At 40.8% G+C, this 12,595-nt stretch overlaps 1 protein-coding gene across 10 annotated transcripts in view; it reads left to right on the plus strand.

Annotated features, from left to right (window-relative positions):
- Positions 1-12,595, plus strand: part of tanc1b (tetratricopeptide repeat, ankyrin repeat and coiled-coil containing 1b) — a 103,515-nt gene that overhangs the window by 67,506 nt on the left and 23,414 nt on the right. For all 10 annotated transcript variants that reach the window (XR_013502665.1, XM_078261787.1, XM_078261786.1 and 7 more), the window contains 5 exons: positions 3,372-3,494; positions 5,136-5,417; positions 5,738-5,892; positions 9,466-9,697; positions 10,801-10,967. Coding sequence is in view for 9 of the 10 variants with exons in the window: in XM_078261787.1 (XP_078117913.1) it covers positions 3,372-3,494; positions 5,136-5,417; positions 5,738-5,892; positions 9,466-9,697; positions 10,801-10,967 (959 nt within the window). In the remaining variant the exon portion in view is untranslated. The remainder of the gene's footprint in view (positions 1-3,371; positions 3,495-5,135; positions 5,418-5,737; positions 5,893-9,465; positions 9,698-10,800; positions 10,968-12,595) is intronic.

The following is a 12,595-nucleotide window of genomic DNA, read 5'->3' on the forward strand; positions in this document are numbered from 1 at the left end:
TTACCTGTAATTTTGTATGAATATTATAACAAATTGATATCACGATTATGCTGAGATAATTATCACAGTAATAATTCATCCCTGTCGCCTCCACTCTTATTACAGGGAATCAGATGTCTTTGCCTTGCATTTTAGAGAGAATTTGCAGAACTTTCAGCCTTACTCTAAAAACTTTCACTCTTATTCATACAATGACACACAATGAACTCCTGCAACTTGAAAAAGCAAAAAGATGGTTATGGTGATGGGAATACTGATTTTATCCATTGGTAAAGAGGAAAGTGGAGTCAAGTCAGGGTGAGAAGGGGGGCAGTTGTTGGAGCATAGGAGCTCAGCTCTCTTCTCTGTTCTGTCATGGGAAACACAAAACTGAAGGTTTCAAAGGGCAGACCTGCCTCAGGAAAAAAGAGTCTTCATCAGAATACAGTCTGACATATTTGTACAGCTTCAAAGTCACTGCAAGCACAGGCTTCAAGGTATCATATGTATGTTTTATCAATGAGTAAAGATGTGCAAGAATAGGAAAGAATCTGGAGACTGAGGGTAGAAAAAGAGCAGGATTTGAGGGATATGAAGGCTTTCTGTTGGAATTGTTGGCCTTGAAAAGGAAAAATGGTTTTTGTGCAGGATGCATTATCACAGACAGGAATGAAGGGAGTGTGTGTGTGTGTTTAAACTACTTAAACTGAGTATTACCTTCAGTCTTAGTTTATTGGACCAATGGGCAAAAATACAGTATATACCTGGTGCAGATTGAGATTCAGTGTGGCCTTTACGTTTTCCACTTCAGAAATCTTAAAGAAATCAGATGAGGGGGAAAAAAAGAGAGACTTGTTTGAAAGACTGAGAAAGACTGGTCCTCGTGTTTTTGCTGCATAGAGTTGATTTTCTGTCCATCTCCTCTCTCTCCTCCTCTGTTAACACATCTCCCTTGCTGCCCTGCAGTGCCATATTCTTTCATGTAGTTATTTGTAATTCCAGTGCTTTTTCTACCTCTTCTTTACGTGCATGGACAGAGGTGTATGCATGTAGGGAGCGTGACACTCTTCTGGAAAAAGTTACATTTATTTAGCAAGTGCCTAATGCTGCAGATGCTGTGACTAGCTGAGTGCTATAGAGGGGGCGGCAAGCCCTCTGCTCAGCAGCTTAATGCTGCCAGTGTGCCTGCATAGGAGCACTGGGGCAGATTAATCACTTTTGTGCCCTCAGTGAGCTCATCCACTCGGAGCACTCTTTAGCGATTTAGGTGAGGGTCTGCACCCTGCCTACTGGTCTGTATGCCTGCCCAAGTATACTGCCCAGGGCTTTCAGAATTACCACTGTCCCCTTCCTGGCTCTGCTGTTCAGTTTAGTTTTAGAATCACAAGTATTAGTGCTGTATTGCTCTGCAATCACTGACTTCAGACTGTGTGTTTGCCTTTCTTGATTTCTTTAGAAATTATTTTGGGCATTTTAGTCCTTTATTTATATAGGACAGCTGAAGACATGAAAGGGGAGGGAGAGGGGAAATGGCATGCAGAAAAGGGCTGCAGGGCAGAGTTGAACCTGCGGCTGCTGCGTTGAGGAGTAAACCTCTATGGGCGCCTGCTCTACCAGGTGAGCTACCCAGGCGCCCGATTTCTTTACTTTTAATTCGAAGTTTAACTTTGTCCATTATAGTTAATTGTGAAAGCACCATTGTTTCCAGGCTAAGCTAACCTATGCCCGTAAAACAATGGAAAACAGCTACTGAAGGCTTACCTAGCTCTTAACATTAATGGTATTGGTCTCCTCTCCCTGCGTGTTGCATTTAACGTGAGAATGAGACCTATGCTTGCCTGGATGAGTGTATACTTTCCTACCTTGTTGGTTGTGCTGTGTTAAACTGACTCACCCAGCCACTTTTTCAATTCGAGAGCCGGGCCTGCTTGCTTTGGTGACCACGCCGTCTTGAGCGACCGCCGCATAATCTTTCAGAGGCTTTGTCTTCAATAGTGTTCGCCGTGTGGAAGCATGTGGTTTACATCAGTCAGCCTGCCGCGTGCTGCTCCTTTCTGAATCAACCTGCTGAATGAATCTCATCTCACACATCTCATGAGCCTGGAGGGATAGCTCAGGGCTTGTGCCCTTTTCTCTCCATAATGACGTCAGGAGGCAGCCGGCGAGGTGGGAGGAGCCAAAGGACTTATGAGGTTCCTCACACACCTGCAACGGCTGGGTTAAATCTAATCAACAACACCACACCCCCTCATGTGACACCATGTCAACCAGCTAACCATGCCCACTTCTCTAAAGACATTTGACTGATATCATAACAACCATCCCCTGCAAAAAAAAGTAACCAAGAGGGTCGTCTTTTATTCCAGTCAAAGTTGTATTCATGACAGCTTCCTCAGTTACTCTGCCGTCAGCAGACGGTTTTAATTAGTGGGACATTCCAGGGAGTAAGTTAGCGACTAAGTGAGAGAGAGAGGGAGTGAAAAGAGAATTTGAGTGTTTGTGACAGTCTCTCCCAGCTGAGGCTGATAAAGTAGAAAGCAGAGGCTTTGATTCTGCTCTTCAAGAGGACCAAGAGAGCACGGATCACCATGGTGATATTATTGTTGAACAGTGAACAGCAATTGGAAGAGAGACCTTGATGCACTGCACATCTTTATTATGTTTACTGACCTGTTTATGTTTCATAACAGGAAGTTCAATTGCTTTGTTATCACTGGCTTATCAAGTAGTTAATCTGCTGAGTTTAGTTTCAGCGAAGGACCTTCTTCTCTTGGCATTTGAAAACCTTTCCTGCTTCGAGACTCCTGCTAAAAACAACAAAATGTGGATAGAGTGTGACTTTAAACATCCAAATTTTATTCTGGATCTATTATATTTTAAGGTGTTAAATGATTAACCTGTATTATAATTTATTTTCTCCAAAATGAGTATAACATTAACAGTAATTTGGATAGTGTTCTCTAATGCATCACGTTATTCTATACAATCTATTATTCTCTCTATTTTTAAGAAAAGTGAAGGTAATCTGCTCTCTTTGTACGCACCAGCGGGGGTGTTTGTGGAGACCGACCTCTCACTGCTATAATATTGTATGTAGCTGTCAGCTCAAATCAAAGACAAAGGGAGCATTGCTGTCTTGACTTAGGGATACTGTTATTCTTGCTGCTACAGTACAGTATACTGGTACCTGCACACATGGCCTCAAGGAAACTGCAAATGTCAGAGCGCACTGGCTCGCCTCTTCTTCCCTCATCTTCTTTGAGAAATGCCAAATGTGCCACAACATTTTTCTCTTGTGCGCGTCTTAGTCTTCATAGTCAGTGTGACAAATGCACTCAAGATGCACCAGGGTGTCTGCTTCACTTTCTCTTTATTTCTGTCTCTGTCTACAGCGACCAGTTCCACAAAGCTGGAAGACCTGAGCTTTCTTGATGAACAGCGGAACACCCCCCTGCGGACATCTATTCGCCTACCATGGCATAATACAGGAGGAAGGCCACCTCAGGACTCTAAAGGTGACTGCGCTATTCATTATTGCTGTAGATACACATGAGGCAAGCTAATGAATTTACTAGCCAATTTCCTTATTTTGTGATAGTGACAATTTATACATTTATGTTTCACTTTTGTCAGTTGTAGTGCCAAAGTTAGTGTTTTCATCGTTTTGGCTCTACTCCAGTCAAATGAAACAGTCCCAGTGCCTGTGAGGATAAAGTGCTCCGTTTCAGGTTTCAGGTTTAATGGTGTGTTCATATCCATATAAGGTAGTGTTGGAAAGAGTGTAGGAATTTTAGGTTTTTATGCTGTTAAGAGGTACTGTATGTATAAAAAGTGCTACAATTCATGCACAGTTAATCTGAGGTAGATGTAAACACCCTCACACCCAAATTAAAGATAAAAGTCACCACTTAAACCTCATAGTTGTCGTTTAATTTCAAATCCAGTGCGTTTAAGTGCAGAGCCACAAAACTATCCTAATACTTAAAGTATGCAACGTAAACACTATTGCACTGATTTATATTAATGCTATACTATCAAAAAGCATGTTTCCTGCTTTAGCTCTACAGATAAAATCATGGCCGTGTTTCACCAGCTTTTATCTTAGTTATATGTTTTGAAAACTCAGTTTCACTAAGAGAAATCCCACAGAGTGAATATTTTATGAGAAAATAAATAATTTAAGATAACATCATTAGATACTCAAACTGTTTAACTCCATTTTGAAAATGTCCTCTTCCTTTTCTACACCTCCTTAAACATGACATTAACACAGAAGCATCATGTCAGTGGATTAATTTGTATATCCCTGAAGAAACATCAGTACTGAGAAACAGTCCATGTCAGTTCAGACTTATATTATACAGTATTTGTTCTATACAGTATACCAGTATTTAGTTTTTCGTTATTGCCAAGGACCGCAGACAGTCGTATGCCACTTCATGTTATGGTCTATAAAATAGTATAAGCAATAGTAAAATAAAAAAATAAAAAAGTAAAAGCAGCATCAACAGTCAGATTGGTAGTCGTGATACTAGTATTAGTAGAGGATCAGAGCTTTAATAGAGTTCCTCAGTGAACGAGTGTTCTGAGATCTAATTAGTGCTGAAGTGGACCAGATAGAGTCCTCTATCAAGTCCACCTACATTAAGATTCCACTTAAATTACCATTTATCCAAGCTAAAGCAGACAATGAACAAAAGACACAGTTTCAAGACTACAACGTAGGTTTTTGATGAACGTGGCATGTCTGGAAGAACAAAACTATTGAGATGATTCCTTAAAAACTGATATACAGTTGGTGTGTATGTATGTATGTATATATATATAATATGGCGATGTACGCAGGTTTGTCTGTAAAGGATAGAAGATGAATTTATTTTGGGATTAATTAAAAACTGAACCAGAATGCAGCATCAGTTTGAAGTTGCCAGTATTATCTGAGGCTGCAGAAGAGCTTACAGATGAATGGGTGATGTGTTAACATGAATACACTGTAGTATTACTGACAGAAAGTGGGATTAATTCCAATATCAAACTGAAACATTTTTCATGCCTTTGTCTAAAAAGAAGTCTCTCTGACACTGAGAAAAATAATCATACAATTAATCACACAAGTAAGTCTAATGTGTGTGTTTTTTCCTATCACTTTTTCTCAGCTCGTTTTGCTCCCTACAAACCCGTGGACATCATGCTCAAGCCCTTGCTGTTTGAGGTGCCCAGCATCACTACAGACTCTGTGTTCGTGGGCCGAGATTGGCTCTTTCAGGAGCTGGAAGATGTCCTGAAGGCCATTGAGTCCACAGAGAACCACGGCGTTGTAGTGGTGGGCAGCGTTGGTTATGGGAAGACAGCCATTATCTCCCGGCTAGTAGCACTGAGCTGTCACGGAGGCCGAATGCGCCAGATCGCCTCCAACAGTCCCAGTGCCTCCCCAAAAAGTAAGCAATTTCAGTATTTGCCTTTCGATGTGAGCACTAAATTACCTGCAAGTTTTTATTTTATGTTATTTTCATTTTAATATAAGCCTGCAGGGTATGAAGTGAATATATCCATTGACAATATAAACTCTACACCTAACTACTACTACTACTACTTAACTACCGATTTCAAATATATGCCTTGACAACATAAAACCCAATTTTGCTAATGCATTAAATACAAAATAATACTTTTATTTAAATGTCATACTCATCTGTAAACACATAAGTTTATATTTAATTTAAATGTATGTGACAAAGTGTGTGTCTGTGTCTTCCAGGTGGTGGGGGACCAAGCACAGAACTTCCTCTCAGCCAGCCACCACAGCCCACTCCACCTGCCAGTGCAACCAACACACTGAGGACCAACAGCTGCCCGGGGACCCCCGAGATGCAGCGACGTAGGGAGGAGGCTGTCAAACGCTTGGCTGCAAAGGTACAACTTTAGCCAATACTGCACTTAGGCTTTCAGGAGAAATTACAGTGTCAATGAAAAAAACATTCACTTATAAGTAAGTTTCACTAACCCTAACCATGATGATTCATCCCAAAAACAGACTATTTGTCAGTCAGCTTCATAAAAAATTAGAACAAATGCACAGGTATCTGTTTTCTCTTATATATTAATATATATTAATTGATAAATTGCGTCCACGGTTTTGGACATTATATCTCTTCCCTTCTTGCAGTTCCCTGTTCTTGCCAGTGATATGATCCCTTATTACAAAGATGTTCATGGTGTGCAGATTTGCTTTTAGTATGTATGAGATGCACTGCAGAAATCTGATATGGTGTCAGCTCAGTTGATTTATGTTTATACGTGTTTGCATATGATTTATGGTTGTTTGATATTCAGCCTTTATATACAGTATATGGATGGTCTTAGCAGTCCGCTGAGATTATGACAGACAGTGCCACTGTTGGTCTCTCAGAGACCTTTAATATCCCAGGCTTGTTTGATTTGAGAAGCAGTGAGCTTAGTTAAAGACTTGGCCATGAAAAGCAAGTTCAATATTAATGCCTGTAGCATCTCACTACTGCAGTGTGACTGTGAGGTAGTGGGAAGATAGAAAACTTTGGCTCAGGTCTTTAGTGTGCCGTTTTAGCTCTCAGATGGAAGGCTTTTGCATTTTGTAGGAGGAGAATTACCACAGGGTCTCTCTGTGTGGCCATGGGAACACACAACAACAGTATAGTCAGAAGTTGTGTCCTAAATAACAAAGTCTGGTTCTGCTTCATCAATTTTGATCCCTTTTTTTTTTAAATGTCTTTTATCGTTAGGATTGAAATGTTAAATCAGTGGAGTGCTCTTTTAGCCCTCAGGCCATCAGTGCACCCTAAATACAATCTACAAATGGTTTTATTGTTAACATTATGTAAGGAGTTATTAGGAGACCAAGCTGCAAATGGACATCTACTAATTAGTATTAGTCCCCACCCTCCCACTCTATGTGAAAGTCTGCATACTTGGAATTTCTTTAGCCATCTAAGAACAGTTACATACTTTTAACCACTGACCTGAGTTAGATACAAATCACTTTAATCAGAGATTCAGTATTACTCGCAGGTAATATAAAACATACTTTTCATTTTGTTATAGTAGCAAGTGAACAGTTTAAGCATTTCTGGATTTTAGTCAGCAACACTGCCATCATTATTGTAGACCACTTGTCTGTGACACAGTTGGCAGCAAAGACACAGTTGGACCATATCTCTGCAATGGTTTCTCTGATTATGATAAAACATTTTCAATAGGCAGACAAGTCCTCACGGTACCTGTCTGAAATGTTCTCTATGGCTGTCTTTTGGTTTAATAATTGTTAGCTCCACATCTTGGGATTCTGCTGTTAAAACTGTCATAGTGGTATGATTTTGTCAATCAGTTTCTAATCATCAAATCTTAAATTTTTTGTATTCAGCATCCCGAAATAATTTCAGTGGCAGTAACTTCTCCACTGGTCTTCTCTCCTGCACCTTTGGGGACTACTGACTACACTCTATCCACATGTGCGGTTTATAAAACGGCACAACTGCTGCTTACCATGCAATACCTGCACATTCAGTTCACAGTTGACTGTAACTCTCAGAATCATTTACTAACATTTGCATCCTGGGGTCCCTGTAACACTCTTGCCCTGTTATGATGCCTCCTTAGTAGTGAAATGGGGCATGAGATAACTACTGTACAGTTTGCCAATGCCTCTGGGAACGCTAAAGTTCATGCACCTGACAGCTGACCTTATACCACTGAGGCTCATCTAAACCCAAACGAAAACAAAACCCAAGCAATATCCCTTCAGCCAGTTATTGTGTAAAGTGTTTCCAACAGGCGCTCTCCCAGGGGCTCTGTTCCTGTGATGTGTGAATACTGATGCAACACTGAGCAGCTTCTGTCAGTTCTTTTTAATCATTGATTTGAAAGTGGTCTCATAACAGGGGCACTGAGGCCATGATATTTTATGGTTTATCGCAAGTTTTATGTATTACCCTTATGACAGAGGCACGTTCTTAAGCATTGTTTCTTAACAGTGAATTTAATGTTGTGCCAGTACATGAAGTACTGCAGGTGCACTGCAGAATGTTGATTTGTTGCTTTTTATTGCTCATTGATGAGGCAGTAGTCTACATTAATTGTACACAAACTATCACTGCAGCCTATTTGTCAGGCTCATATCTAAAGTTATTGTATTTATACAAACAGCATGTAACTTTACTTTGCTGTATGTACTGTATATTAATTTACTGCATGCCCCAAGAGAAAATTGTTCTGCAGTCTCTGTTTTCTCTGGAAAAGTAAACCACCATGTCACAGCCCTGTTTGCAACAAAATACATTTTTGTTTTTTAAAGTTTAATTTAGTTCCTGTTCTCTCACGTTTATGTTTCTTTTTATGATATGTAGAGACAATTTATTCCCATGGAATTTAATAGCAGGCAGTCCTAGGATGATGTATTCTTTAGCTCTAAAAACCTGTGATCATTTTCTTCCTTTGTTTGTGCGTTTAGATCCTGCTAAATACTTCCACATTAGCTTTGCAGAGGAACACATTATTTTGCCACTTTTGTAAAGAGCACACATCTGGAGACAACTAGTTGATATTATAGTGATGGATAGGGGTGACATGTGCCATAGACAAAGCTCCAGCCCCAGTTAAATCATAATTACTTGTTTGAATCACATTCCCTTCTTTGAGCACCGCCATCATGACGCTCTGGATTGGTGTAGAAAGTTTATGGTATCATTGCTCCTAACTAGTCTTGTTTCAGACCTCTAAATCACTGTCAACATCTTCCAGTCAGAGTGCTCATAGTTCATGTGGTTTATATTTCCTTTCAGATGTCACTGTTGTATGGCTTAGAAGAAAGTAAGCTTTAGTCAGTGATTTTTCCAGAAGCTGGTCACTGCTGTTGATGGAGCATTAGGAAGCAGAGGAAATGGTCACCTGCTCCTCCTGCTGATCTCAGAAGTGTGTCAGCTCCTCCAGGTTGCACTGTAATTAGAACAGAGTCATACATCCCCAGGGCATCTCTCTTTCCTTCTTTCCCCTCCCTGTCCCTCCTTTTCCTTCGAAATCAGACCTCCTTTAAACACTGCAGCAACCTGTTCCGGCTTAGAAGATCCTTCTTTTAGAGCTCCACCTGGGATCCACTGGCTCCTTTTTATAGTAGAGTTTATCTGAGGTGGTCAGCCTTTGCCCAGTTACTTCATCATCCATTCTAAAGTCATGTTCTCAACTTGGTTGAAGGAATATATGGATGTATGGAGGCTATGAATATAAGAAGGCATCAGACTCAAGACTGTACACAGAATTTGTTTTTTAGTCAACAAGGCAGTTGGCTTTTGCAAATGCAGTGAGGTTATTAAATGTTCTCAGCTTTGCATATTTTCATTGCTAAAACCAAAACTAATTTACGGTCTTCATTTATTACTTTAACAGGTTTTTAATACTCACTAAGTCTAAAATGACCCTGGCTTTATCGTTTTTTTCCCCCTTCTCTTTGTGCTCCAGGTGGTGGCATATCACTACTGCCAGGCGGATAACACGTACACTTGCCTGGTACCAGAGTTTGTTCATAGTATCGCTGCCCTGCTGTGCAGAGCACACCAACTCAGTGCGTACCGGGAGCTGTTGCTGAAAGAGCCCCACCTCCAGAGCATGCTGAGTCTGCGCTCCTGTGTCCAGGACCCCATGGCCGCTTTCCGGAGGGGGGTCCTTGAGCCACTAGCCAACCTTCGTAAAGGTAAAACACCATTATATCATATTTCATTATTTCATGTTTGTTGGCTCCTTCTGTTGTGACTCAGTTTGCTCATTTACTGTTTTATTCTTTAACTGATGGATGTTACTCCACAGTACTCTAAGAAAACATTATTTAGAGGGCACAGCACTTACCCTTGGCAGAAGTGCTGACCTAATCATTTTTGTGTATGTGACAACATTTTTTTTTTTTAGATACCTGGGATAAACTGTACTTGTCTTTAAGGTTTCTAAATGACAACCAACACTAAGCTATAGTGTAAATTGCTTTGTAGGCCATCTGAAACCTCTGCTAGATTTTGCAAAAACATGATTAGTGTTACAAAGGATAACTATGCCCCAACTGATGAGTTTTGATAAACCAACTAGAAAGCTATAATAAGATCATAAGCAGGTTCATTTTGAACCCTGCTTGCCTCACATACTGTCTGCACTGTCCTCTTTTATCCCTTTCCAACTACTCCCTACCTGTTATGGATGTGTTGATACATACATGTGTCCTTGAGCCCTGAACCCCAAATTGTTTCAAATGTTTGTGTATGGGATCCAATGTAAGTTGTTCTGGATGAAAGTCTCTGCCAGGTAACTGTAATGTGATGTGATGTAATGTAAAGAAAGTATTGATTTCATTTGCTATGTCATTAAGAGACACTGCAGCTTGCAAACATTATAGGAATGTACAAGAAGAATATTACAAGCTTATAAGTATACCAGAGAATCAGGGAAAGTTAATTTCTCCCTAAGAGTAACTCAAACAGCTGGCACTGAAAGTAACTGTTGTCTTTACAGAGCAAATGTGACCTAACATTCAATTAGATAGTGAAGTAAGAGCAGTGGCTGTGTAGATAATGAAGCTAAGTAAAAACACCTACCACTCACTCTCACCGCACCTCTGAGAGAGAGGGTTTAGTTTACTGCATTGAAACAAGGCACCTCCCTGCACACACGCTATGGGGCAGTTTAGTTGAGCTAAAACTTTTATGAGCTGTACCTCACTGCACATCATCTTACCGTTTGTGTGTGTGTGTGTGTGTGTGTGTGTGTGTGTGTGTGTGTGTGTGTGTGTGTGTGTGTGTGTGTTTCCAGAGCGGAGGATTCCAGAGGAGGACCACATCATCTTGATAGACGGGCTGAACGAAGCGGAGTTCCATAAGCCTGACTACGGAGACACCATTGCCTCCTTCATCACAAAGATCATTGCCAAGTTCCCCTCCTGGCTTAAACTGGTGGTCACTGTCCGGGTCAATTTACTGGTAAGAAAGAAAAAAAACATTGTGTGGAGCTTGTCCTATGCAAAATATATTTTCTTGCAATATGACATATGTCTTGCATTTATTACAGACGGTTAGGTAATTTAAGAATTCTCTCAACATGATTGTAGGATGTAACAAAGCTCAAGTCCGATCTGCCGTCACCTCCTGATACTCTCGCTGACTGCCATCAAACCCTGTAGATTTTGACAAGTGTGAAAGTTGAACGGTTTGCATGAGCTGCTCCTCTTTGTCATACTCTACTCTCTACAGAGTCATTTTTTTTAAGCGTATCCAAGAACATTCAAGAATGAACTGAAGTATCAGTGACCCGGGAATCAGGACTGCATGACAAGGAAGGAGCAGTCACTTCAAGCTGACTAGCTTGGAGGGAAAGTGACACTAGGTCGATCAGTTACAGAGATGTGCTGGGCCTGTGTTGAACTGAGCTGAGGCTTTGACATGCCTGATGAGACCCACGACTGCTGATTTTCTTTGCTGGGATGAAGCACTGAGCCTGGGATAATAATGTGATAGCTGACATCCAGAGCTCAATTTATTAATGCTCAGGCAGAAGCCAGGCCCAGATAGTGTCCATCAGTATGCAATGCACTACAAAGTTCAGCCAATTTGTTTTTATCCTGTGAGTCAGAATTAATATTCGGTTTATGTCAAAGTTCTCTGTATGTGCTTAATCAATCTATTGTAACGCTGATATTTTGTATTCAGCTCTTAAGTATTCACCTCTATTAATCCGTCAGGATCCATTGATGGTGTGGAATTTCTTTTCTGATGTCCCAGTTAACTGCACACAATGCTATTTGCTTAAAACATTTCTTTAAAAGTGAATGTAGTTGGGCTCTGATTGACACAGTGAAGCAGTTTTTAAATGGAAGCAATTTTTTTGTCGCAACATCTTAACTTGCGAATCAGTTTCACACATCACTATGTCCGAGTAACTTCATTCAAATCATTTTACATGGCATCGGAAAAGCCACATAACACTCTGTCTTCAATGGAATCCATGAAGAAATACTACTCAGTTTGCAACCACAGTATCCTATTTGTGCATAGAAGTGTCATGAAAGTGTCACAGTTTTGTTTTGCACTTGGAGCAAACAAATAGGATGTCACCAAGGAGGAAGGGTTCAGGATATTGGCCTTTGCTCACTAGACTAATATCTGGCTTATCTGTGAGCTGTTGCTAGCACTTCACTCACCTTGGGGATTATAATCAGTGCGTTTCAGTGCTGTGTGTGTGTGTGTGTGTGTGTGTGTGTGTGTGTGTGTGTGTGTGTGTGTGTTTGCTGTACGTTGTCGTGATGAGGAAGAGAGAAGTCTTATCTCACTGAGGCAATGTTTTTTTTAGCCTCAGACAGGCAGAGGATTGGCGGATTAAGGTGCATTGATTTCACCAACCCCCAGGACATAGATTGAAATGTGAGCTCTGGGTCAGACCTCTGTTAGAAGTGTTCCTGTTGGCCCCCCATCATCCCATCCATCCCCTACCTCTTAATACTCACTTTCCCAGTCCTGTTTTTCCTCATAGCCACATTTCCAATAGTAACAAGTGTCTGCTTTGGCCTGATAGCTCAGCTTGTTTGCTCCCCTACTGCTCAAGACAGTCCTCT

Source organism: Sander vitreus, chromosome 11 (assembly GCF_031162955.1).
Source record: "Sander vitreus isolate 19-12246 chromosome 11, sanVit1, whole genome shotgun sequence".
In the NCBI taxonomy this organism is placed as follows: Eukaryota; Metazoa; Chordata; class Actinopteri; order Perciformes; family Percidae; genus Sander; species Sander vitreus.